The sequence below is a fragment of the Lepidochelys kempii genome, chromosome 20 (genome assembly GCF_965140285.1).
Source record: "Lepidochelys kempii isolate rLepKem1 chromosome 20, rLepKem1.hap1, whole genome shotgun sequence".
NCBI classification, from domain to species: domain Eukaryota; kingdom Metazoa; phylum Chordata; order Testudines; family Cheloniidae; genus Lepidochelys; species Lepidochelys kempii.
In genome coordinates this window covers 8,784,730-8,811,016 of record NC_136399.1, presented here as the reverse complement: position 1 = coordinate 8,811,016, position 26,287 = coordinate 8,784,730, and the positions used below count along the sequence as shown (strand labels likewise).

The following is a 26,287-nucleotide window of genomic DNA, read 5'->3' as shown; positions in this document are numbered from 1 at the left end:
TTTTTTAATTTAAAAGTACGATATTATATTACCTCAGAATTTGGCACTGTTGCAACTGCTATTGGAATACTATATCCAGTTCTGGTGTCCACAATTCCAGGACAGTGAAAAATTGGGGGCTTCACAGAAGAGCCATAAAAATGATTAAAGGATTGGAAAATATACCTAACTGAATAGGTAAAGGCTCACGGAGCTCAGTTTATTTAACTAAGAGAAAGTTACAGAGTGATTTGATCACAATCTTCAAGTATCTACATGGGGAATGGAAGTTGGAGAGAGAGCTATTCAAACTAGCAGAGAAAAATATAACACGGTCCAATGGCTGGAAGTTGAAGCTAGATAGACTAGAAATAAAGAGCAAAATTTTAACAGTGAGGGTAATTAACCATTGGAACCACTTACCAAGGGCTGTTGTGGAGTCTCTCTGGAAATTTTTAAATCAAGGTTGGATTGGTCTTATTCAAATCTGAATTAATTTAGGGATGTCCTATGGCCTGTGATATACAGGAGGTCAGTCCTAGATCACAATGGTCCCTTCTGGCCTTAGAATCTATGAATCTATGAACCAAGCTTCAAAAAACCTAAATTATTAAAAATGCATAGGCTTGAGATGTAAGCACACAATACAAATATTGAACGTACGTTTACATGCATAGTTTTACTGACTGTAATTTTAAATAGCTTTCAATGTGATATTGTTCACCTTTAAATAAACAAAGTCTAAAGCATTCAGGCTGAAACCCCCACCTTGCAAAGATCCACACAAAGCCAATGCATCAGTTTAGCCCTCAAAATAGAGCATGAGTGGTAATTCAGTGGGGCACGGGCCTCATGTAAGCTGTCTACACAAAGCTGAATTTACCTTGAGTGAAGAGCGTTTCATATCAAAGGTAGCAAGCACACTTTTTCAAATGATGGCAGATTATTACAAAATGCAATAAAAATATGTTGCATATACACAATCTTGGAAAACCCACCCAGTAGACAGATTTATCAAAATTAAAACCTATCACCAATATGGGTGACTCTTAGGTGCAAAAATGACTTCAGTACATTATTCTGCTTGTCGTGCCTGTTTTCAGATGCTTTTTGCATTAGGCGCAACGTTACATCCAAACCTTAATATTCCTGAAGGGTTATGTAGGTGTCACCAAAACAAACACGCAAGTAACATTAGACTTTTGAGAATCAGTTTCCCTTCACTTATTAATCCTTTCCTAATTACAGTAGAACCAACCGGCTATTTGCCATGATGACTTAATTAAGCAAATTAGCTGTTACATGAAAGCACAGTGAAGCTCAGGGAAAAAGGTTTAATACAACGTATTCTGCTTGTCTGACTACCGTAATTTACTTTTACGGGCCTTCACAATGTACTGATAGTATATTCAGTAAATATAATGAAGTGACAGTAATAAGATTTCACTCCTATAGTTCTCACCTTTTAAACTTCACTGAAAAGTAGGGAGAGAACTATTTACTTATGCTAATTACAATGTGTACATATTAGTAGGTTCTACTGCATAAGCAGGGTGCCCAAAGATAAACATGGTCAAGGGACTTCTAAAATGTGGCCCATATCCATTTGCTGTCAATAGCTCAGATATCAAATGTAGATAAGCAGCTGAAATTAAGATTAAGCATTGTATGTTGTGACTTGTAGTCTGAGGATTACATGAGGGTGGCTGATCATTTTTTGCTATTTTATTCAAATTGCAGTGGGCACTAGAAGGTATCCCTGAACAAGAACTGAACTCAAGACTAGTCAGTCAAGTACTTTACCTGCTTCCTTCCTCCCACGTCCTCTTCCTTTTGCCTGGACTATTACAATTTCCGTTTCTTCCTCAGTCATTTCAGAGATTTTCTGCAGAAAAAGCTTTTCTAGAGCTTCTGCCATTAAGACTATGTCATCCCCTGGCTGGATTAATGATAGATAAAATAAATTAGGCCTGGTACACACTTTCGAAGCAAGTATGAGATTGTAACCTAGAAAATTAATGCCACATTTAGGATTTTGCTTTGTCTTTTTCTCCCTTTAATATTGAGTTTAGTCATAACCAAGATTGAAAATGCAACAAAACCATTCCAGTACAGACATCATACATCTTCCACCTGCCAACCCAATCTTGCACTCTAATATAGCGACCCCCAAACTTTTGAGGATCATGCCCCCCCCAACCCTGCCCGTCCCCACCCCCCGCACTGGGGCTGGAAGTGGGGACGTAATGTGGGGGAGACACGGACAGCGAAAAGGGGACTTAGGCTGGGGCCGCAGCTGGGGCAGGAGCAGAGCCACAGCTGGGCTGCGATGGGGGCTGGCATCCAGGCCCGCGGCCAGGTGTGGCTCCACTCCTGACCTTACCCCAAGCCTCAGCCATGGGTTGGAATGGAGCTGCAGCCAGGCACACACATGGGGCTGGGAACCAGGGACGCAGCTAGGGGCGGAACCAGAGCAGAGCTAGGGACAGTTAGGGGCTGGCTGGCACACTCTCTCTGCCCCCATGGGGGCTGGCCCATGCTCCCCCCAAGACTGTCATCCACACACCTTAGGGAGGACGCCCCACACTTTGGGCACCCTCTGCTCTAATGTTTCCTGATCCCATCCAAGTGGTTCCTCTCACGTTTCTTTTTTAAATGTTTACATTACAAGTAGTAGTAGTATTTATATTATCATTGTATCCAAAGGCTTATGGCCCTACTATGCTGGATGCTGAACAGAAAAGAGATACATTATCCTTGCACTGAAGGGCTTACATTCTAAAGACAGCACAAACAGATGATGGGTAGAGAGATGTGAATACAACATACAGACAAATGAGCATGGTGAAGAACAGTTTTGTTGCTACACTGTAACTTGTTTTTTCAGCTGGAGACAGAAATAGAGAGTGGGAAAAGAAAGGAAGCAGAATAATCCCAGTTTGTCACCTACTAGTGCTATGATCAGCAGGCTGCATTTTGTAGGCATCATGGCAGGTGTGTGTTAAGGAAGGAACTGAAGGAAAATATGGCAATGGCTCTTTGGATTTTATCAGGAAATTTTACCCACTCATAAGTGGAATTATGGAAGAATGCAAAGAACTGCTTAAGGAAGAAGCTGACTGGTGGGCAGCAAAGGCTGGGAATTCCGGCAGAGAGAAGGAAGGGGTCAATATGCTGATAAAATTACTAGATTAGTTTGGTATGGGTAGGGCTAAATTAGGAACATCCTTAAAGATGAAGACAAGAAACTTGTATCTCATGCACAAGTAAAGAAGGTGTCAATGTGAGGAATCAGCAAGAGCTGATATGGTCAGAGCAACAAGCCAAGATGATCACTGTAGCAGCAGCATTCTGAATAGACCTCATGGGAGCAGTCAGCAGCAGTTAAGGGCAGAAGAGGGGAGACTGCAGTTGTCAAGACATGAATGACGAGGGCTTGGGTGAAGGTTTTGGCTGTGTGGACAGAGGTCATATTTTAAAGATGTGCAAGAAAACAGCAATATATAAAAAAAGAACTGAATTCATGGGCAGAATGTATAATAAGACAGGGAGGCTCTACGTCCCCCAGGCTGGGAGGCAGCAACGTTTTTGCTTTATTATGCCCCATGCAGGTTCCAGGGTAGCCGAGGAGGCACATACCCACCTCCTCAGCCGCTCTGGAACTTGCATGGGGCACATCACAAGTCATCTTCCAACACGCTTTTCCCCTGGGTGGGTTGGGTCCAGGGTGGGGGGAGGTGTGTGTGTGTGTGAAAGAGAGAGAGACCAGGGGCTAGCCTCCGCAGAGGGGGGGCTCCACCCAACACCCATGACTGAATGTGTGGGTCCAGTGACAGGGCAGAGTCACAACCTAACACCCAGGGTATGGGCCTGAGTGACTGGGAGGAAGGGGGAACGTGAAGGGCTTGAGAGGAAAGATCAAGAGCTGAGTTTTGGCCATGTTAAGGTTAAGATGATGACTGGACTTTCATAAAGAGATGTCAGAAAAACAGTCTGAGATACTAGACTGGATGAAAGGAGACAGTATATCAGTGGAGAGATTGAGGGAGAAAAAGAGAAAGCCCTCGGATGAAGCCTTGAGGGACAACAGCAGAAGAAACTACTAAACGAGCAGTCAGAGGAAAAAAGAACCATGAGAAGACTGAATCATGAAAAGCCAATGAAGGGCAAAACGTAAGGAGTGTTTGATGGTGTCTAAAACTGCCGAGAGGTCAAGGAGGATAAAGATAGAGTACAGAAACTGAGTTTTAACTACGGAAACATCATTAGAGACTTTAGCGTGCAATTTCAGTGCAGAGGGCAGAAGCCAGTTTGGAGGGTCAAGAACAGAACTGGAAGAAAAACTCCAAACAGCAGTTGCAGATAGAATGTTTCATGAGCTTGGCGATGAAGGTGAGAAGAAAGATTGGACCATGGTCTGAGGGGAAGATAGGGAGGCCTAAACATGCTTACACTGTAAGGGAAAAGGTATGTGATGAAAGAGGATAAGAGTGAGAAAAGGGAGAGAGCAGATATAAAGGAGGTTAGAAGACAAGAGGGGATCGGGCACTTGGGCAGGAAGAAAAGAGGGGGCAGGAAGCCTTGGTGCCAATGATGGGGGAGGAGGAAGAGAAGTGTACTAAGGGCAAGAGGAGGAAGGGAAGTATAGTGTAGTGGGGAGGATCACACCAGATCTTTGAACAAATGAACAAAATCCTGTGTGGGTCACACAGCTTCTTCGCTGCCTATGGAACCTACAAGTTAATAACTCACTCTAAGGAAGTTTCTCTTAACACTTAGTCCCAGATCCCGTTCATGCCTCCTTGTTCTTAAGGCTGTTACCGTCCCCAACAGTTTGGTGGTCTCCATCTTCTCTCTACCTCATAGTTTCACAACTCAGCCATGTCCCCTATTTCAGTTTTAGAAGCATAAATCAATTCTTTTTCTGACCTATCCTCAATTATTAACATCCCACTCCCTGCCACCCTAGAGATCCTTGCTGCTCTCTGTATCTTTTTCAGTTCCTTGATATCCCTCCCGTAAAATGGTATACAGAACAGTGCACACTGTGCAAGGCAAAATCTCACAGTGCCATAGTAAAAACACAACTGGGCGTAAAAGGATTCATTGCACCATTCTACTTCTCATCTCATTCTTAGCACCAAGCATGTAGCCTCACCCCCAGCAGTCTCCGGCCTCTTACCATAGATATTTAAATGCCAATATCCACTATTAACTCATCTGAGAGAATATCAGGAAGATAGGTCTGACTTGTCTTTTCATTGCATAAAGGCAAGAGGGGGCCTAAACTGCTATCAAATTATTAGTATTCACAGTTCTCAAGAAACCGTCTGTTAATCTGGATTCAGTTACATTTAAGGACTGTTATAAGAAGTAACATCTGAACCAACCACATGCAGTTCTGAAGTGGTGCAATGATTACAGGACATTCCCTTGGCAGGCCCAAAGTCATATACCTTATTGTAGATGTAACAATTTGTAAACATTGTATTAAAGTCCTGGATACATTCTTGAGCATTCCAGTAGTAGTTATTCTCCAAACGTTTCCTTATTGTTCCCATGTCCATAGGAGTTTTAATAATCTTATAATAATCCTGTGGAAATCAGAGAAAGAAATATCAGTTTAGAACCTGGAAAAATCCAACAATGCTGGCACATAAAGTGCATATTTACAGGTACTACAATAGGATAAATGCAAAGCTTTGATAAGCTTTTTCATGGCTCTTACTTCTAATCACTGAACTTTACCGATTACTCTAACCCAGGGATGCTCAACCTATGACCCATAGGCCATACATGGCCCACTAGATTTCATAAGGCCCATGGCCTGCTTCAGCACAATATACTAATGGCTGATTCATTAGTGTTTTGTCATGATATTTACATAATTTTAGTTTACACAAGGAAGTATGTAGAATCTGTTTGGCCCACACAAGGTTGTGCATAGGTTTATGTGGCCCTCCTGTGATATAAGGTTGGGCACCACAGCTCTAACCAAACCCCTGGGGAGCTTTCACATGAAAGCTATATTCTCAGAACTCCTATCTATCACAGAGTGCTTGCCTCAGCCACCACCAAACACTTTACAGTAACTTAGGCTGATGTAAATCATCTTGGGTTGATCTGTTTGTGCATAAAATGGTCTTTGGTCAACGTAAGCGCTCCATTACGGTGATGCAGTAAAACCACCTCCCTAAATTGCACTGAGCCATGGTCGATCTACTGAGGTTGACAGTGAGTGTAGATGCTGCATGATATATGTCACAGACTCAGACTTCAAGGTCAGAAGGAATGATCATCTAGTCTGACCTCCTGCACATTGCAGGCCACAGAACCTTACCCATCCACTACTGAAATAAACCACAAACCTCTGGCTGAGTTACTGAAGTCCTCAAATGATGGTTTTAAGACTTCAAATTACAGAGAATTCACTATTTACACTAGTTTAAACCTGCATGTGACCCATGCAGCAGAGGAAGGTGAAAACTCCCAGGGTCTCTGCCAGTCTGACCTGGGGGAAAATTCCTTCCTGACCCAAAATATGGCAATCAGTTAGACCCTAAGCATGAGTGACCAGGCAAATACCTGGGAAAGAATTCTCTGTAGTAGCTCAGAGCCCTCCTCATCTAATGTCCCATCTCCAGCCACTGGGGATTTTTGCTTCTGGAAGTCACAGATGGGCCACATGCAGTCCCATTATCCCATCCCCTCCGTAAACTTATCAAGCTCAGTCTTCAAGTCAGTTAGGCTTTTGCCCCCACTGCTTCCCTTGGAAGGCTGTTCCAGAACTTAACTCCTCTATGGTTAGAAACCTTCACCTAATCTCGAGCTTAGACTTGCTGATGGCCAGTTTACATCCATTCCTTTTTGTGTTGACACTGGTGCTAAAATAACTCCTCTCCCCCCCTGGTATTTATCCCTCTGATGTACTTATAGAGAGCAATCATATCTCCTCTCAGCCTTCTTTTGGTTAGGCTAAACAAGGCAAGCTCTTCAAGTCTCCTCGCATAGGTAGGTTTTCGACCCTCCAGCAAGTGTTACACAACGACCAACAGTGACTGCTCTTGGTCACATTTGTGAACTCCACTGCCCAACCATCAAGACCAGAAGACACTCCCTTACCCTTTAAAATCTCCACATATTTTTTTAAATGCCAGGGATCCTAGAAATCCGTTTGCCACCGAAAAATGTGGCATTTTTATGGAGAATCTTTAGTTTTTACATTTTTAAAAACATATACTATGGAACCCTGATTGTCCAATCTAATTGTGACCGGGGCCAGAGTAACGGAATTTTTGATTATCCAATCAGAAGAATGGGCGGGGCTTAGTCTGTCCGCCCAAAAATTGTAAATATATCAATAAAACCTGTTCAACTGATACCTATATATATTATGGCTAAGGAAACTGAAGTTCAGCATTTCATTTTAATTACAGAAAACCCCCAAGTTTTTATGTTTTTATCATCGGAGAATTTTAAGTTATCACAGAAAACTAGGATCCCTGCTGATAGCCAACCTCGGTAAGCACATCTAGAAGCTCTCCTTTGTTGTGTGCAACTCCCCAACCAACCATGCTGGCTCCGTAGACAGGAGGTATTGGACCCACTGGGCCAGAGGGGAGAAGAGGCTGTACAGACACAGCTATGGACCAGCCACAGAAAGGTAGACAGGTACGAAAAGATTGCACAGCTCATGCAGATGAAGGGGTACAACAGGGATCAGCAGCGGTGATGTGTGAAACAGAAGGAATCATGGAAGGCATACCACAAGGCCAGACCTGTTGCCTTTACACCAAGTTGCATGACATACTTGGCAGAGACCCCCACTAACCACCGGATACCGCTGAGGAGCCCAAGGCAGAGAACCCTGCCTTGAACAGCGAGGAGGAGGACAAGTACTGGGGGGAGAGGGGTCCAGCTATGCCACAAACCAGGACCAGTTTGAGACTCTACCTCAGTTTAGCCAATGTCACCAGCTGAGCACGATGGTGCCTGGACCAACACTGAGATAGCAGGACAAAGGTATTGACTTTCCATTGTTTTACTTGTTCAAGAAGAGGCAGTGGTACAACAGAGTGTGATAGAACCAGGCCAGTTAGGTACAACAGAGTAGTCCTGTTGGGATCTAGGAAGTGGGTGGGCTGAGGTCACCCAGATTGAGACCCGCTGGCAGAGGGTCGTCCTCCCCGAGTGACTGGGGTCAGACCTAGGGTCTCGATCTCTGCGAAGATGGAGGGGTTCCATCGGAGGCCCCCTCGAGGAGGGACTCTGGAGGAGAGGTGGTGCTACCCTCCATTGCTGCCATGTCATCCGCAGCTAGCTCCAGTGGGTGGGATTCACCTGGGGGAAAGGCAGAAGGCTCAGTGTCGGTGGCCCCCTTACTGGTCTTTCAGGGGGCCTCCGCATCAGATGGGAAGAGTGGAGCTCGAGCCTTCCGCCTGGCCACTTCACCTGCACTTGGACCCAGCCCTCCATAACATCTGTGGGCTGGTGGACAGGGGTTGGGCCGGGGGGCAGGGGCAGTGGTGGGGGGTGGGGGAGAGGAGCGACTCTGTCCGCCGGGCAGCCTGGAGGTCCGGCACCCTGCTGGGGCTTGGAGGTCCCAGACGCTCCTCTGTGCCATGTCCCTCTCCCATGCCCAGCGCACCCTCCTCCACAGGCCCCTCCAGAGTACAGGCAGCAGAGGCGGGGCCCACCCGCTCATCTGGGCGTGTGGCGGGAGGTGCCCCAGCACATGAGCGGGAGCAGTGGTGGGCTGGGGAGGAGCAGCTCTGTCCACCGGGCAGCCTGGAGGTCCGGCACCCTGCTGGGGCTCGGAGGTCCCAGACGCTCCTCTGTGCCGTGCCAAGGGGCAGTCCCTCCAGATGTGCCCCATCGCCTGGTAGAGGTAGCACTGGACCTGCCCCATAGAGTAATGCACCCGGTATGGGCCCCCTGGTAGGGGACTACGAAGGACCCCTCGAGCGCCTCTCCGTCACACGCCACCGGTGGTGGTTGAAGCTGCACCTGCCGGCGGAACGAGAGAACGTGACGGAGGGCGGGGTTTTTGCAGCCCAGGGAGAGAGGGCTGACTATGGAGAGGGGTTTCCCCAGGGTAGAGGAGCAAGGTAACAGGGCGGCATTAGGGAGGAACGGAGATCAGGACCAACCGGACACCCAGGTTCTCCAGTGGCTCCAGGGGGACGAACACCCCCCCCCCGCCCCCACCAGGCCCTTCTCCACCTCCTGGGCGGTGGCCTCCGATGCCAGGAAAATGACTACCTTCCTGTACATTTTGGAGGCCACCATGATGGCCGTGGGCCCCAACACCCTCGCCAACGCCCGCACGTAGGTCTCCACATGGGGTGAGGCGGGCACCAGGAGGCAAAGGATGCCGTGCTTCCTGGTCAAGGTGGGGAAGGGGCTCCAAACGCCAGAGATGGTAGCAGAGGCAGCTGCCAGGAGAGATGACGTAGGGGCAGGCAGGGGAGCCGCCACCACCTGGGCGTACGCCCTGGGGGCTGGGAGAGGGGCACCCGCAGAGCGACGCCGCAGCCAGTGGCGGGGCCGCGGCAGAGGGACAGTCCCTACCGTGGAGGACCTATCCTTTTTGGCAGGGCCCTTACCCTTCTTTTTGCCCTGGCCTTTCCCTCTGGCTGGGTGAGGGCTCCCCCAGAATCGGAGGGGGTGAGGGACGTGGCAGCAGCGGAGTCCACTCCATTGCCCACCGCTGCTGGTGCCCCAGAGGGGGCGGCAGCAGATGGATCAGCAGTGGCAGTTGAGGTGGGAGCCAGAGGGGGTGATGGGGGGGGCAAGTGGAAGACGGGTAGCGGGGTCTGCCCGAGGAGTCCCTCCCACCTTGTCCCCCGCCATAATGAGCAGGGATGGAGGAGAAACACCGGAGGGAGGAGGGGAAAGGGGAAACAGGGTGACCACTCCTCCCCACTAGGCTGCAGGCAGGGGAGGACGACGCCAGAAAGGAAGGGGGGGGGGACTATCAAGCATTTGAGGGGGTTCAGTCTCTAACACAAAATGGGATTCCGGCTCCTCTAGCTGCACTAGGAGATGGGGGGGTGAAGTGATACGAGGGTTCATACTGAAACAGGGGAGGGGCACAAGCACACAGGAGACAGCATGGGCACACGAAGCAAAGGGCTAGTCAGGGCAGGGGAACTGCGGGGGGGGGGGGGGGGGGGCGGAGGCAACAGCCAGGCTGGAGGTAGGACAGGGAAACCAACGGGCTAGCTTCAGAGGCTGGGGCATGGTAAACAAGCAAGCAAAACTGCAGAGAGGAAAGAGCAGGGCAGGCAAACAAACTGGAGCTGCTGAGAGGCTGGGGCAAAACAGGGGAGCAAAGGTCTTCAAGGGGAGAGGGGGAGATTGCTGCAAGGAAAGGGGGGTGTCAGTCCAGAGAGGGGCAACATGCGCCCATGTGTGCTTGCAAAAAAAAAAGTCGATGGCTGCTGGCTGCCGTTTCAGGCCCACGTGGTGGCAAAAGCGTACGGCAAGTCAAGCGAGCAGCTGAGTCCCAGAGGCAGGAGCTGAGACAGATGGTAAGGAGCAGTGGGGCTGATGGAGGGGGCTGCGATGGTGGGACACAGATGGACATGGGGGCAGGCTCCACGCCACACCCCCTATGTCCCCACAGACACAGTCAAGACCGCCACCACAAAAGCACAGTTCGAAAGTTACACAGTCCTTGAAGGCGCCCTCCACAGTGATCTGCAGAGGCTCTGCACGCTCCCGCAGCAGCAGATGGTCCCCTTATTCCTCCTCGAGGCTCCAGCAGTTCCCAGGCAGCAACAGCAGCTCCAGCAGGCTGTCTGGTGGGCAGGCAGGAAGGACCACTCTCAGGTGGTGATGGTGGTAATATCCACAGCAGCAGTAGCAATGGCTGAGGCTGGAGCCCCTCAATCCTCTCCTCTGGGGAGTGGGCGAGTAGGTTCCCCCAAGGGGCTGCAGCAGGAGCAGCAGCAACCGGGGGTGGGGGGGTGGTCCTGCATAAAATCATAGAATATCAGGGTTGGAAGGGACCTCAGGAGGTCATCTAACGAGACATGGAGCCATTGATCACTACCCGTTGAGCCTGACAATCTAGACAGCTTTCTATCCACCTTCTAGTCCATTCATCCAGCCCATACTTCTTTAACTTGATGGCAAGAATACTGTGGGAGACCATGTCAAAAGCTTTGCTAAAGTCAAGGAATAACATGTCCACTGCTTTTCCCTCATCCACAAAGCCAATTATCTCGTCATAGAAGGCAATTAGATTAGTCAGGCATGACTTGCCCTTGGTGAATCCATGCTGACTGTTCCTGATCACTTTCCTTTCATGTAAGTGCTTCAGAATTGATTCCTTGAGGACTTGCTCCATGGATTTTTCCAGGGACTGAGGTGAGGCTGACTGGCCTGTAGTTCCCCGGATCCTCCTCCTTCCCTTTTTAAAAGATGGGCACTACATTAGCCTTTTTCCAGTCGTCCGGGACCTCCCCCGATCGCCATGAGTTTTCAAAGATAATGGACAATGGCTCTGCAATCACATCCGCCAACTCTTTAGCACTCTTGGATGCAGCATATCTGGCCCCATGGACTTGTGCTCGTCCAGCTTTTCTAAATAGTCCCGAACCACTTCTTTCTCCACAGGGGGCTGGTCACCTCCTTCCCATGCCCAGTGCAGTAGTCTGGGAGCTGATCTTGTTCGTGAAGACAGAGGCAAAAAAAGCATTGAGTACATTAGCTTTTTCCACATCCTCTGTCACTAGGTTGCCTCCCTCATTCAGTAAGGGGCCTACACTTTCCTTGACTTTCTTCTTGTTGCTAACATACCTGAAGAAACCCTTCTTGTTACTCTTGACATCACTTGCTAGCTGCAACTCCAAGTGTGATTTGGCCTTCCTGATTTCACTCCTGCATGCCAAGCAATATTTTTATACTCCTCCCTGGTCATTTGTCCAATCTTCCACTTCTTGTAAGCTTCTTTTTTGTTTTTAAGATCAGCAAGGATTTCACTGTTAAGCCAAGCTGGTCGCCTGCCATATTTACTATTCTTTCTACACATCGGGATGGTTTGTCCCTGTAACCTCAATAAGGAATCTTTAAAATACAGCCAGCTCTCCTGGACTCCTTTCCCCGTCATGTTATTCTCCCAGGAGATCCTGCCCATCAGTTCCCTGAGGGAGTCAAGTCTGCTTTTCTGAAGTCCAGGGTCCATATTCTGCTGCTCTCCTTTCTTCCTTGTGTCAGGATCTTGAACTCGACCATCTCATGGTCACTGCCTCCCATCCACTTTTGCTTCCCCTACCAATTCTTCCAGGTAGCAGAGAAGGGGTAGGGGTGGGGGGTCTGGCCCAGCCAGGGAAGTAGCTGCAGCAGAGGCAGCAGCCCCAGCAGCAGGAGCAGCAGCCTCCCACCTCCCTCCAAGGCAGGGGGCTATGGGAGAGTCATCAAAGGCAGAGCTACTGGCCACTGGAGAAGCAGGTTTCTGTTCCCTGAGTGACCAGAGCAGGGGCTGCACTAGAGCATCCAAGAACCTGCTAGAACCAATTAAGACAGGCAAGCTAATTATGACACCTGGAGCAATTTAAGAACTAGAATCAATTATGACAGGCAAACTAATCAGGACACCTGATTTAAAAAGAACCTCCCATCAGTTAGTGGAAGGTGTGCAAGGAGCAGGAAGTGAGATGGCATGCTGCTAGAGGACTGAGTACAAGTGTGATCAGGCTTCAGGAGGAAACTCCTGTGGTGAGGATAAAGGTGCTGGGGGGAGGCCATGGAGAAGTAGCCCAAGGAGTTGTAGCTGTCACAGAGCTGATACAGAGGACATTGTAGACTGTTGCTATCCACAGGGCACTGAGCTAGAATCTGGTGTACAGGGCGGCCCCGAGTTCTCCCCATCTCCATAACTCCTGATCGGACACAGGAGAAGTTGACCTGGTCTGTGAGAAACACCAGAAGGGAAGGTCTAATTTGGAAAGGGATCTGGCCTGTCCCCGACCCACTAGATAGGACAACAGACACTGTGGAGATTGTTCTCCATTTCCCCCCATGCTGGCCAGTGATGAGGTTAGCTGAGTGAACGGCAGGTTTGAGCCTCTAGCAGAAGCAGCCAAACTGAGGGCTGCCGTGAACCTCTGAGGCGAGCAAATCTGCCAAAAAGTGCAGGACCCACTAAGGCAGAGGAGGAACTTTGTCACAAGAGGTAGAGTTATTTGCTTTTCGGTCCCTGGCAGAGTTAGGCACAGGGTAGGAGCCCATGCGGAGCAGTTTATGTCCATAAGGACATATCTTTTGTATCCTCCTGAGAGGCCTCATGATGGTACTCTGCAATCCTCTCCTAACAATATTTAGGGATGGTAGCCTTATTTCTTCTTCTCATGGTACTCCATGACTACTTCAGAAGGCACTGTTGCAGCCAATGAGCTAGCGGCACATGGGCTTGGGCAATTTTGGGATGCCAGCAGCAGCTGTGCTCTCTGTGCCCGTTTTACCCTCAGGTTGACTGTGCACTGTGTGAAGTAGTACTGATTTTTGTTTGTTTTTAACCTGCTGCCTATTAATTTAATTGGGTGCCCCCGGCTCTTGTGTTAAGTAAAGGAATAAACAACACTTCCATATTCCCTTTCTCCACACCATTCATGATTTTATAAACCTCTATCATATCCCCCCTTAGTCATCTCTTTTCCAAGCTGAAAAGTCCCTTTTTACTCTCTCCTCATGTGGAAGCTCTTCCATAACCGTAATCATTTTTGTTGTCCTTTTCTGTACCTTTTCCAATACTAAGCATCTTTTTTGAGATGGGGCGACCAACTCGCATGCAGTATTCAAGGTGTGGGTGCACCATGGGTTTATATAGTGGCATGATGATATTTTCTGTCTTCTTATCTATCGCTTTCTTAATGGTTCCTAACATTGTTAGCTTTTTTGACAGCAGATGCACACTGCGCGGCGTTTTCAGAGAACTATACACGACTCCAAGATCTCTTTAGAGTGTTAAGAGCTAATTTAGAACCTATCGTTTTGTATGTATAGTTGCGATTTGTGTTTTCCAATGTGCATTATTTTGCATTTATCAACTATTTTCTTGCCTAGTCACCCAGTTTTCTGAGATCCCCTTCTAACTCTTCACAGTCTGCTTTGCACTTAACTATCTTGAGTAATTTTGTATTGTCTGCAAATTTTGCCATCTCACTGTTCACTCCTTTTTCCAGAACATTTATGAATATGATGAACAGCACTGTTCCCAGTACAGTTCCCTGGAGGATACCACTATTTACCTCTCACCATTCTGAAAACTGACCATTTATTCCTACCCTTTGTTTCCTGTCTTTTAACGAGTCCCTGATCCATGAAAGGACCTTTCCTCTTATCCCATGATGGCTTACTTTGCTCAGGGACCATATCAAAGGCTTTCTGAAAGTCTAAGTACAATATATATCCACTGGATTACCCTTGTCCATGTGCTTGTTGACTCCCTCAAAGAATCCAATAGGTTGGTGAGGCATGATTTCCCTTTACAAAAGCAGTGTTGACACTTCCCCAACAAATTGTGTTTATCTAGGAGTCTGATAATTCTGTTCTTTACTATAGTTTCATCCAATTTGCCTGTTACTGAAAGTTAGGCTTACCGGCCTGTACTTGCCAGGATCACCTCTGGCGCTTTTTTAAAAAAATTGGTGTCACAATTTATCCTCCAGGCATCTGGTACAGAAGCTGATTTAAATGATAGGATAGTTCTGCAATTTCATATTTGAATTCCTTCAGAACTCTTGGGTGAACACTATCTGGTCCTGGTGACTTCTTAGTTTAATTTATCAATTTGTTCAAAAATCTCCTCTACTGACACCTCATCTGCGACAGTTCCTCAGATTAGTCACCTAAGAAGAGTGGCTCAGTTATGGGAAACTCCCTCACATCCTCTGCAAGGACTGATGCAAAGATTTGTTTAGTTTCTCCGCAATGACCTTATCTTTTTTGAATTCCCCTTCAGCACGTTGATCGTCCAGTGCACCCACTGATTGTTTGGCAAGCTTCCTGTTTCGGATGGATTTATTTTAAAAAAAAAACTGCTGTTTGTTTTTGAGACTTTGGTTAGTTGGTCTTCAAATTCTTTTTTGGCCTGCCTAATTATATTTTTACACTTGACTTGCCACAGTTTATGCTCCTTTCCATTTTCCTCAGTAGGACTTAACTTCCACTTTTTAAAGGGTGCCTTTTTGCCTTTGACCGCTTCTTTTACTTAGTTATTTAGCCACGGTGGCACATTTTTGGTACTTTTACAATGTTTTTAATTTGGGTATACATTTAATGGAAGCCTCTATTATGGTGTTTAAAAAAAAATTCCATGCAGCTTGCAGGCATTTCACTTTTATGACTGTGCCTTTTAATTTCCATTTAACTAGCTTCCTAATTTATGTGTAGTTCACCTTTCTGAAGTTAAATTCTACTGTGGTGGGCTTCTTTGCTGTCTCCCCCCAACCCAGGACGTTAAATTTAATTATATTATGATTGCAATTACCAAGCGGTTCAGCTATATTCACCTCTTGGATCAGATCCTGTGCTCTGCTTAGGACTAAATCAAGAACTGCCTTTTCCCCTTGTGAGTTCCAGGACTTGCTGCTCCAAGGAGGAGTTATTGAATGGTGTCTAAAAACTTTATCTCTGTATACCATCCTTAGGTGACATGTATTCATTAATATGGGGATAGTTGAAATCCCGCATTATTATTGAGATTTCTGGTTTTTACAGCCTCTCTAGTCTCCCTGAGCATTTCACAATCACCATCTTGGTCAGGTGGTTGGTAGTATATTTCTACTGCTATATTCACATGGCGCTCTCTCCAGAAGAGCTCTCAACGGCTTCCCCCACCATTCTGTGGTGTTTTAGTATAGGCAGAGGGCATATTTTACAAACCCCCTTCCCTCCCTGCCTATGAAGGTGGTATGTGAGCCATGGGACTCTGGCAGACAGTGAAGTAGTGAGCATGGAGGCACAAGAGGCTTCAAAATGGCTGTATGCCAATTAATTATATTTACATTTAAAAATCTTCCCTTATAACATTACTGAGTATTACTGAACAGCACTGGAGCCCACAAGAAACATAGCTGCAGGCAGCCTGTAGGCTGTATGAGTACCAAGGCACTCCACTAAGGCCATGAGTATTTTAGCTTCCATCAAGGTCTATGCTAACTAATACAAAATAGCACAGATCAAGCAAGTGACTACACAGAACACAGCACAGTATTCTGAGTGGCAGGGAACAGTGAAGTCCAGGTTGGCAAATTCCTTGGCTCATCTTAATGATTCCTGCTGCCTGACAGCCAGAGAGATGAACTAACTAGTCTGGACTGGGGGGACAGGAAGGAATAGTATCCTAACATATTAAACAACTCAAAATATTTATTCCTAATGCATTTTCTGTCTATAAACCAGAAGGTTTATTATTCCTAATTATAAATACCCACCCCCTCCACAAAATGTGAAGACCGACTGAATCACTGAGAGTATACCCCTCCTTGTCTCCATCAACAAAACCATTGATTCAGTGATTGCAGAAGGAGGAAGAAAATACCCAAGATACAAAGGACTTCATATTCTTCATAGACATTGTGGCATTATGCCCCATATTCTTCATAGAGATATTGTTATATAGGATATGATTATGGCATAACTATGATGTATTTTATACAAGTTAAGACATGTTAGATATCATTGGAAAGGTTATGATTCACTGAATAGGATTACGTTATTTGTATGCATGCATCATTTTGGTATCTGAAGTTAGGAATACTGTCTATGCATCAATTACAGATGTGTTTACACCTGGGGAATGCCCAGTAGGCAGAATGCAATCAGTCTAGATGTCTCACTAGGAAGAGCCATTAGGGAGGACTATAGGTCTTAAAAGATGCCCACTGAGAAGCCTTCCAGGGGACAATGCAAACAGTCTCTGGGTTATGGCTGCAGGGAACTGTGACCAAGTCTCCTAGTACTGAACTCCGTAATAATACTAGTGTTTTTCCACTGACCAGGGATAAGGATCAAACTGGTAGACAAAGGATTCCTGCCATACACAAAAACTATTTAAGGCAGGGGAGTGAATCATTGTGGTTCGTTCTTCTTTGACTAACCACCCAAGAAAGAGGACTACTGGAAACACCTGAGAACAAGACTGGACTAGGGGAGAAGGGCTGAGCCCAAGCTAGCGGGTGTCTGGCCTGTGAAAGGAATATCTGGAGTTTTAAACTGCAAGCAAGTGCAGTTTACCTTCAAGAATCTCTGTAATCTTCCTAAAACAACTTTTAGAGTGAGAATTTGCTACTTATAACCATTTTTTTGGGTTTATTAAGTTTAGATTGCATGTTTGTTTTATTTGCTAGGTAATCTGCTTTGATCTGTTTGCTATCCCTTATCTTAAAATATCTCTTTTGTAGTTAATAAACTTATTTTGTTTGGTCTAAAACCAGTGTGTGGGGAAATCGTAACTTGAGGCAAAAAGCTGTGTATATCCCTCTCCACACTGAGGGAGGGGGTGAATTTCATAAGCTTATGCTGCACAGTTCTCTGTGCAGCACAAGATGGTACAACTGTGGGTTTACCCTCTTGAGGGGGGTGGGTGGGTGTGCACTTGAATACTGGGCAATTCTAGCTGTGCCTTCCCATGCAACGCTGATCTCAGCATCTGTGTGTGTACTAGTAAAATGACAGGTTTCAGAGGAACAGCCGTGTTAGTCTGTATTCGCAAAAAGAAAAGGAGTACTTGTGGCACCTTAGAGACTAACCAATTTATTTGAGCATGAGCTTTCGTGAGCTACAGCTCACTTCATCAGATGTTTACCGTGGAAACTGCAGCAGACTTTATATACACTGTGTGTATATATACACTGTGTGTATATAAAGTCTGCTGCAGTTTCCACGGTAAACATCTGATGAAGTGAGCTGTAGCTCACGAAAGCTCATGCTCAAATAAATTGGTTAGTCTCTAAGGTGCCACAAGTACTCCTTTTCTTTTTGTACTAGTAAAGTGCAGTCTGAAACCTGAGGGAGGGCTTGGCTGGCTTGCCTCAGCAATACAGGGTTAAGGGAGCCTAGGCTGGAGGGTCAAGCAGACCCAGTGGTACCCCAGTTCCAGGCAGCACCCCGCTGGGGGGGGGGGAGGGCAGAACCTGTCACAGACATGTAATGTTTAATCTGAGAAGCAGCAGCAGACTTCTCAATCTGTACTTACAGGGAGGTTTAGCTTGACAGCGTCCACAGGATGATGGAAAGGCCACGCAAACTGGTGTTTCCATAGTGTCTTGAGCACCACTTTGAGTAGATACTGCAGTTGGTTGGTCTGTCGCTTGGGCTTGTTAGGGTTGGAGGTCTCTGGTGGAGGGGGGTTAGTGCCTACAGTATTGCCTTGTTGGGGTTGGGTCTGTGCCTGTGTTGTAGACATTTGTGTAGTTTCTAGTCCATCCCCCATTACTGGTAAATTTCTCAGTCTTGTCCCAGGGCCACTCTCCACAGACATGCTATTGATCCCATCGCATTCCTCACCAGGCACTCTGTAAGGCAAATACAACAGAATTAACTGCAGGTTAGTTAAAACCGACAGTTTTCATTACTAACTACATATTGCTTAAGTACAAACCAGGAAATCACCGCATACTTTAAATTTACTGAGAATACTGGATGCACTTCTAACAGCCTGCAACCTTTGCAGGATAGTTCAGTAAAAGCCTTCTGTTGTTCAGTAGCATGTATTAGCCAAATGATTGGACATATTCCTAGATCCAAAGGCTGAAAAGGATATCCTGGTCATTCAGTTTACTCTAGTTCCCCTCTTTTCACAGATGCACCAAGCCATTTTCTTCTATCACCTTACAGGATATATCTTATTTTCGTACTTGCCCATTTTAGAGTAAGTTTTTTCAACAAGGAGCCCAGAAAGGAATAGAATACCTCAATATGAGTAGTCTTATTAATGCTGTGTAGAGAGAAATCACCTCCTCCCTGGTATCACAAATGAGAACCAAATTAGCATGGCATTTTTAGCTGCTACACAGTTAATGTTTCATTGCCTTTGCCACTTAAAGCCTTTCATTTTCTATGCAGAGCAAGAACCTTAATTATCAGATTTAAGCCCCTCACTATAAGAGTTCTTCTAACTTATGAGACGAGGCTGTTTTGGGTCAGGGTTAACACACACATTACTTAACCACAACGTTTACCCTAGTGTAGATGCTGGTTAACACCTTTATATCTCAACAAGCTATACTGAAAATGCCATGGTTAGGTAGGAAGTAGCTAACATGTCAGCTAACCCAAATATAACTCAAATTTTTCCTAATTTAGGCAAACCATAGGAGACTCATAGCTAACAATTTCTGTGAAGTGTTTCAATCATATTATTCAGCAGTGACTAACCATTGAAAACTGCCCCAGGTGGCGCAGGCCAGGCAGCGTAGATGGGCTGGCTGGGGGAGGCTGACTGCCAGTCCCGCCCCTTCTGCTCGAGGCCCGGAGCCTGGCCTCCGTACTGGTAAGTGTTTCGTATTACTTTCATCCCTGGCCATGGATGACAGTAATGACAGGGTGGGTGAAGTAGTATCTTTTATTGTACCGACTTCCGCTGTTGAAAGAGAGAAGCTTTTGTCTCACAGAGCTCTTCTTCAGATCTGGGAAAGGAACTTAATGTCACAACTAAATGCAAGGCGGAACAGACTTAAGCATAAAGAGTTAACACACACTGCAAGAGACCATTCAAGGTGAAATGGACAGTTAAAACCTTTGCAGTCATAGAACAAAGGCAAGTGAGTGGGTTAGAAATTGTTGTAATAAGCCATAAATCCAGTCTCTTTATTGAGTCCATAATTTTTAGGGTCAAGCGAAGTTATGAATTTAACCATCAAAAGACGAGCTTGGGAGCTAATATGCAGGTTTCCTTTGAGGATAAGGACTAAGCTCTCAGATATGGAGAGACCATTTTATGAAAAAAGTGTTCTCCCACAGGTATTTTTGTTTTATCATTTTTCTGTGAGTTCATTTGAGAATGTAGTGATTAATTTTTTTCACCCACATAGATACTGGGGCATTTAGTTCACTGGATGAGGTACACCACGTGATAAGCACGTGTAGGACCCATGGATTTTGAAAGGTATGTTTTGAGGGGTATTGATCATTGTAGTAGTGGAGGTATGGCTACAGGTTTTGCATCTGTTATGGCAGGGTCTGGTGCCACTGAATTGGTATGTCCTGTTCGGAGGGTAGCTTGCTTCTGATTAGCTTGAAGGGGTTGGGGGGGGAGGTTATATGAAGGCCAGAAGAGGGGATTTAGGAAAGATTTATTTCAAGATGTGGCCCACATCAAGTATGTGTTATAATTGTCTAATGATACCCCCTCCAGACTCCAGTGTGGGGCGGTAGGTGACAAGTAGGGGAGTGCAGTGTTGTCGTCCCCCAACCACGTATTGAAGCAGGTCCTTTTAGGGTAATTGGGCAGCCCATTCCATGATGTAATCTACTTCTCTGGTGGAGTATACTCGTTTGGTAAACATGGTTTTAAGTGTGTTACAGTGTGTATCCCAGACTTTCTCCTAGAAACAGTCTATGGTATCTGAGTGCCTGGCTGTAGATAACATTTTTGGGGGTGTTTGGGGTGGTTACTGGATTTGTGAAGGTAAGTGTAAGTGATCTGAGAATTTCTTGTATATAGTTGTCTGCAGCTGATCATGGAGTCCAGGAAGTTGATGCTGGTGTGGGAGAGTTTTAGCTCTGGTTTACGCCACGGGTCTCCAAACTTTTTGAATCGCACACCCCCAGGGCCAGCCGAAGATGGAGCGGGGAGAGCCAAGCTGCCACCGGCGTGCTGCCGAAGAATCAAAGGTCAGGAGCGCTGCTGCCGCCATGCTGGCAGCACTCCTTCGGCGGCACTCCTCCTGCCACGGTCTTGCGCACCCCTCTTTGGAGACCACTGGTCTTTGCTACGGAGTTAGGTTGACATAAGCTGCCTTTCGTCGACCTAATAATGTCAGTATCTACACTGCAAGATCCCTCCCGCTATGTCAACTTAGCTCCACCTCCGTGAGAGGCATAACACTTAAGTCAATGTAGTGAGGTCAACGTAACAGCAGTGTAGACAATGCATTCCTTATGTCGACATAACTGGCCTCCAGGAGGTGTCCCACAATGCTCCATTGTGACCACTCTGGTCACAGTCTTCAATTCCTCTGCCCAGCGGCCAGGTACACAAGAAAAAGCCCCTCCCCTATTAAAGAACCACTAATTTTTAATTTCCAGTTCCTGTTTGGTTGGTGTGGAGAGCTTGCCTGCCCAGCTCAGCATGCCAGCTCCACACTCCAAATGAGCTCCTGCCTGGACTACACAGGAGCTGGTGGATCTCCTGGGTCTACATAACTGCATCTCCAGACACAGTTCAGATCCAGCCATAGAAATGTGGACATCTACAAGCAGATCTCTTGGGGCATGGTGCAGAATGGCTACCAGAGGGGCCTACAGCAGTGCCATGTGAAAGCCAAGGAGCTGCGGCAGGCACACTAGAAGGCAAAGAAGGCAAGCAGTTGCTCTGGTGCAACACCACAGCCATACCGCTTTTACAAGGAGCCGCATGCTATATTCTGCAGTGACCACACAACCACCCCTAACAGTTGTGAGAGTCAGTCACGGACCAACACAGGCAACACTGAGGCGACTGTTGGACGAGGAAGGAGGAGGAGGAGAATGGGAGACAGGCAAATGAGGGATCCATTGTCCCAGAGAACCAAGAGCTATTTGTAACCCTAGACCAGTCCAGCCAGTCACAGCACTCCAGCATGGGTGAGCATGATGCAGGGAAGGAACCTCTCGTAAGTATACAGTTCACATTAATATTGTGGGGACACATCTTATTTGCTATTTTTTCTTGAACTAGCCAGTGCAGGTACAGTGGCTATCTGCTTCTAACTGCCTGGCACAGATAGCCAGAGGGCACCCTGCAAAAAAGATTGTTTATGCACACCAAGATGTTCTGTGAATCCTCCATTGAGATAAGATGATTACCTACCTTTCATAAGGGTTGTTCTCGAGATGTGTTGCTCCTGTCCATTCCAGGAGCGTGCACAGTGTGTGCACAGTTGCCGGAGACTTTTTCCCATAGTGGTAGCCGTAGGGCTGGCTCTGGCGACTCCTGGAGGCCCGCACTCATGTGCCGGTATAAAGGGTGCTGCTGGCCCCGCACAGTTTCAGTTCCTTTTCGCTGTGAACTCCTGTGGTGGGGCAGGTCATGGAATGGACACTAGCAACATCTCTAAGAACAGTTATGAAAGGTAAGTAACAGTCCTTTCTTCTTCGAGTGCTTGCGCTTGTCTATTCCATTCTGGGTGACTCAGAAGCAGAAGTCCTGGAGGAGTTTAAGGTCCAGTCAACTGCAGGACAGCCCTCCCGAAACTAGCATAATCTCTTGCCTGTTGGGTGATCGCATAGTGGGATTCGAATGTGTGCACCGAGGACCACATCACTGCTTTGCAGATGTCCTGTATTGGTATATGCGCCAGAAACGCAGCCAAAGATGCTTGAGCCCTTGTTGAGCGAGCCTTCACGATGCCTGGGGGAGACACCACTGCCTGCTCATAGCAAGCCCGGATATGGGGAGACTGTTTGGCCTGTTACTGGGAGGCCTTTCACAAAAAGCTGTGTGGATTTGCAGAAAGATCTTGTCCTGTCCATATAAAAGGCCAAGGCCCTTCTAATATCCAGAGAATGCAGATGCCACTCTTCTGTATTATACAACTTAGGGCAGAAGACTGGTAGGTTGATGTGAAAATGAGACACCACCTTGGGCAAAAAGGCTAAGCGGACGATCAGACCTTGTCCATAAAGGATACAATACAGGGATGCTCCGATGTTAGCACTTGAAGCACCGAGACTCTTTTTTGGCAAAGTAACTGCTACCAGGAAGGTGACTTTCCAAGAGAGTAGCAGAGGAGAGCATTTTGTCAATGGCTCAAACGGAGACCCTGTGAGCTTAGACAACACCATGTTTAAATCCCATGGCAGTAAGAGCCTCTCCAGACCTTCACTGAATCTGTCATACCCCTGGCAAAGACTGTCCAACCCTGGACTGGAGGATGGAATGTCGATATGGCTGCCAAATGCACCTTAATAGAGGCTAGCAACAGACCATAATGCTTCAGATAGAGGAGGTAGTCCACGATGGACTGTAAGGACACTTGTAGAGGAGGGAAGCCAAACTCGGCAGCACAGCAAGTAAAGCATTTTCACTTGGCCAGGTAAGTGGCCCTAGTCAAGGGCTTTCTGCTACCTAGCAAAAAAAACAACATCACCACACCACCACGGTTACTCACCTTCTTGTAACTGTTGTTCTTTGAGATGTGCTGCTCATGTCCATTCCAATTAGGTGTATGCACTCCGCATGCACTGTTGTTGGAAAGCTTTTTCCCTAGCAGCACCTGTTGGGTCAGCTGTAGAGCGCCCTGGAGTGGTGCCTCCATGGCGGAGAATATAGGTCCCTGCCTCTTCCGTTCCTTCTTGCTGGCTACTCTGACAGAGGGAGAGGCAGGTGGGTTTGGAATGGACATCTCGAAGAACAACAGTTACAAGAAGGTGAGTAACTGTTTTTTCTTCAAGTGCTTTCTCATGTCCATTCCAATCAGGTGAGTCCCAAGCCCTACCCAGGTGGTGTGCTTGGAGTTATGGAATCGCTGACTGAAGCACCGCTCTGCCGAATGCTGCATCATCTCTGGTGTGCTGGGTGATAGCGTCATGAGAGGTGAACATGCGAACCAAGGACCATGTAGCTGCCATGAAGATTTCTTGAATTGGGACCTAGGCCAGGAACACCGCCAAGGAGGCCTGCACTGTTATGGAATGCACCGTTAGTGCCAGGGCTGGAACTCTGACTAAGTCATAGCATGTGCGGATGCATGATGTGATCCATGATTGAATCCTCTGCGACAAGATCGGGAGTCCTTTCATCCGGTCTGCTACCGCCACGAACAGCTGGTTCGATTTACGGAACGGCTTTGTGCATTCAATGTAAAAGGCCAGTGCTCAAGTGTCTAGCGAGCAAAGCCTCTGTTCTCGGCTACTTGCATGAGGCTCAGGGTAAAAGACAGGTAGAAAAATGTCCTGGTTGGAATGGAACTGGGACACCACCTTTGGAAGAAATGCCGGGTGAGGCCTGAGTTGCACCTTGTCCTTAAAGAAAACCGTGTAGGGAGGGTCGGAGGTGAGGGCTTTAAGCTCCGATACCCTCTTTGCCAAAGTAATGGCAACTAGGAAGGCCACCTTCCATGATAAGTATAGCAGCGAGCAAGGCGCCAGGGGTTCCATCATGGGGGAGGAGGGGTGTGTGAAAGGACCAGGTTAAGGTTCCATGCCGGGACCAGTTGTCCAACCTGAGGGTACAGCCTTTCCAGACCTCTTAGGAAACATCCAAACATGGGGCTGGCAAAGACGGAAAACCCAGCTGCTCCCGGGTGGAAGGCAGAAATGGCTGCTAAATGCACCTTGATGGATGATGCAGCCAGACCTTGCTGTTTTAAGTGCAATAGACAGTCCAGGATGAGCGATATGGGCACCTGCAACTGAGGTATGTGGCCCTAAGCGCACCAGATTGCAAACTTTTTTCCACTTGGCCAGGTAGGTGGAGGGCTTCTGCTACCAAACAAGACCTCCCTAACATGCTCAGAGCACAAGTTCCATGGGGTTTAGCCATGAAGCAGTCAGATGAAGGTTGGGATGATGAAGGCGACTGATCTTGGGTGATCAAGTCCGGGACCCAAAACAGTACGATGGCATGTCCACCAACAGTTCCAGGAGCGTGGTCTACCCGTGTTGGTGAGGCCATGCTGGTGCCACCAGTATGACCACCGCCTTGTCCCTGCAGATCTTGAGCAGGACCTTGTGCACGAGCGGGAACAGTGGGAATGCATACAGCAGATGCACCTCCCAGGGGAGGAGAAATGCATCTGAAAGCGAGCCCAGGCTGTGATTCTGGAAAGAGCAGAGTCTTGGACACTTTGTTGCCTCATGTGGCAAACAGGTCAACCTGGGGAACTCCCCACTCCCCACCTCTGGAAAATGCCGTGAATTATGTCCGGACAGACGGACCACTCATGGTTGTGGAAGGATCTTCTGAGGTAGTTCACCAGCTCGTTCTGGGAACCTGGGAGGTAGGGCACCTCCAGGCAAATGGAGTGGGCTATGCAGAACTCCCACAGCTTGAGGGGTTCTCGACATAGGAGAGAGGAATTGACTCCACCCTGCTTGTTTATGTAAAACATCGCAGTTGTGTTGTCCATCGTAAGTGCCATGCATTGCCCTTGCAGATGGCTTGGAAGGTTTGGCATGCTAGTCAGACCACCTTCAACTCCTAGAGGTCGATATGGAGCGAGAGCTCATCCTGAGACCAGAGGCCCTGCGTCTGAAGCTCTCCCAGGTGTGCGCCCCATCCCAGTATTGAAACATCCATTATTAGGGACAGAGGGCTGGAGTCTGTTGAAGGGGACTCCCTCACACACCTCTTGCGGGTTGAGCCACCAGGAGAAGGACTCTAGGACCTACAACGGAAGGGTGACCACTATGTCCAGGCTGTCACGCCCCAGACGGTAGGCCGACGCTAGCCAAGCTTGGAGAGCTCTGAGACACAGCCTGGCATGCTGTACTATGTATGTGCATGCTGCCATGTGACCAAGGAGCCTCAGGCAACCCCTTGCCATGGGGGTAGATTACCATCTGAGGCCTGGTATGATGTTCATCATAGCTTGGAAACGAGCCTCTGGCAGGGACACACTTGCCCGGCTTGCGTCCCCCCCCAATACATTCTATTCTTTGAGTCAGTACCAGGATTGACAACTTTTTGGACAGGAGGAGACCCAACCTGTCAAAGGTGGATCTGACAAAGCGGACCTTTGCCTCTATCTGGACCCTAGAACGCCCCTTGAGCAGCCAGTCTTCGAGGTACAAGTATACCTGCACCTGCCTGCAGCGGAGGAAGGCTGCCACGACCGACATGCACTTGGTAAACACTCATGGGGCTCTCAACAGATGAAAGGGCAGGACCATGAATTGGTAGTGATTGATCACAAACCTGAGGAATAGTCTGTGGGCAGGAAGTATGGATATATGGAAGTACGCATCCTTGAGGTCAAGGGCAGCACACCAATCTCCTGGATCCAGAGAGGGGATAATTGCACTTAGGGAGACCATATGGAACCTCAAACTTTTTCATGAATCCGTTGAGGCCTTGAATGAGGAGATGCTCATGAAAAGCATCCCTGAAGAGGGATGGGGGAGGGGGGTGGGAGGGAGTGAGGGGGAGGAGCAGAAT

General features: G+C 47.4%; 1 protein-coding gene across 21 annotated transcripts in view; it reads right to left on the bottom strand.

Moving 5' to 3' along the window:
• BRD4 (bromodomain containing 4) overlaps positions 1 to 26,287 on the bottom strand; it is a 228,352-nt gene that overhangs the window by 83,786 nt on the left and 118,279 nt on the right. For 16 of the 21 annotated variants that reach the window (XM_073319258.1, XM_073319263.1, XM_078849691.1 and 13 more), the window contains 3 exons: positions 18,185 to 18,503; positions 5,436 to 5,573; positions 1,783 to 1,918 (listed from right to left, as the gene is read on the bottom strand). In XM_073319258.1, coding sequence (XP_073175359.1) covers positions 1,783 to 1,918; positions 5,436 to 5,573; positions 18,185 to 18,469 — 559 coding nt within the window. In that variant the 5' untranslated portion in view covers positions 18,470 to 18,503. Of the gene's footprint in view, positions 1 to 402; positions 544 to 1,782; positions 1,919 to 5,435; positions 5,574 to 7,496; positions 7,583 to 10,650; positions 10,756 to 18,184; positions 18,504 to 19,365; positions 19,617 to 26,287 lie in introns of those variants that run through there. The other 5 variants (XM_073319261.1, XM_073319275.2, XM_073319273.2 and 2 more) reach the window with 5 other exon arrangements.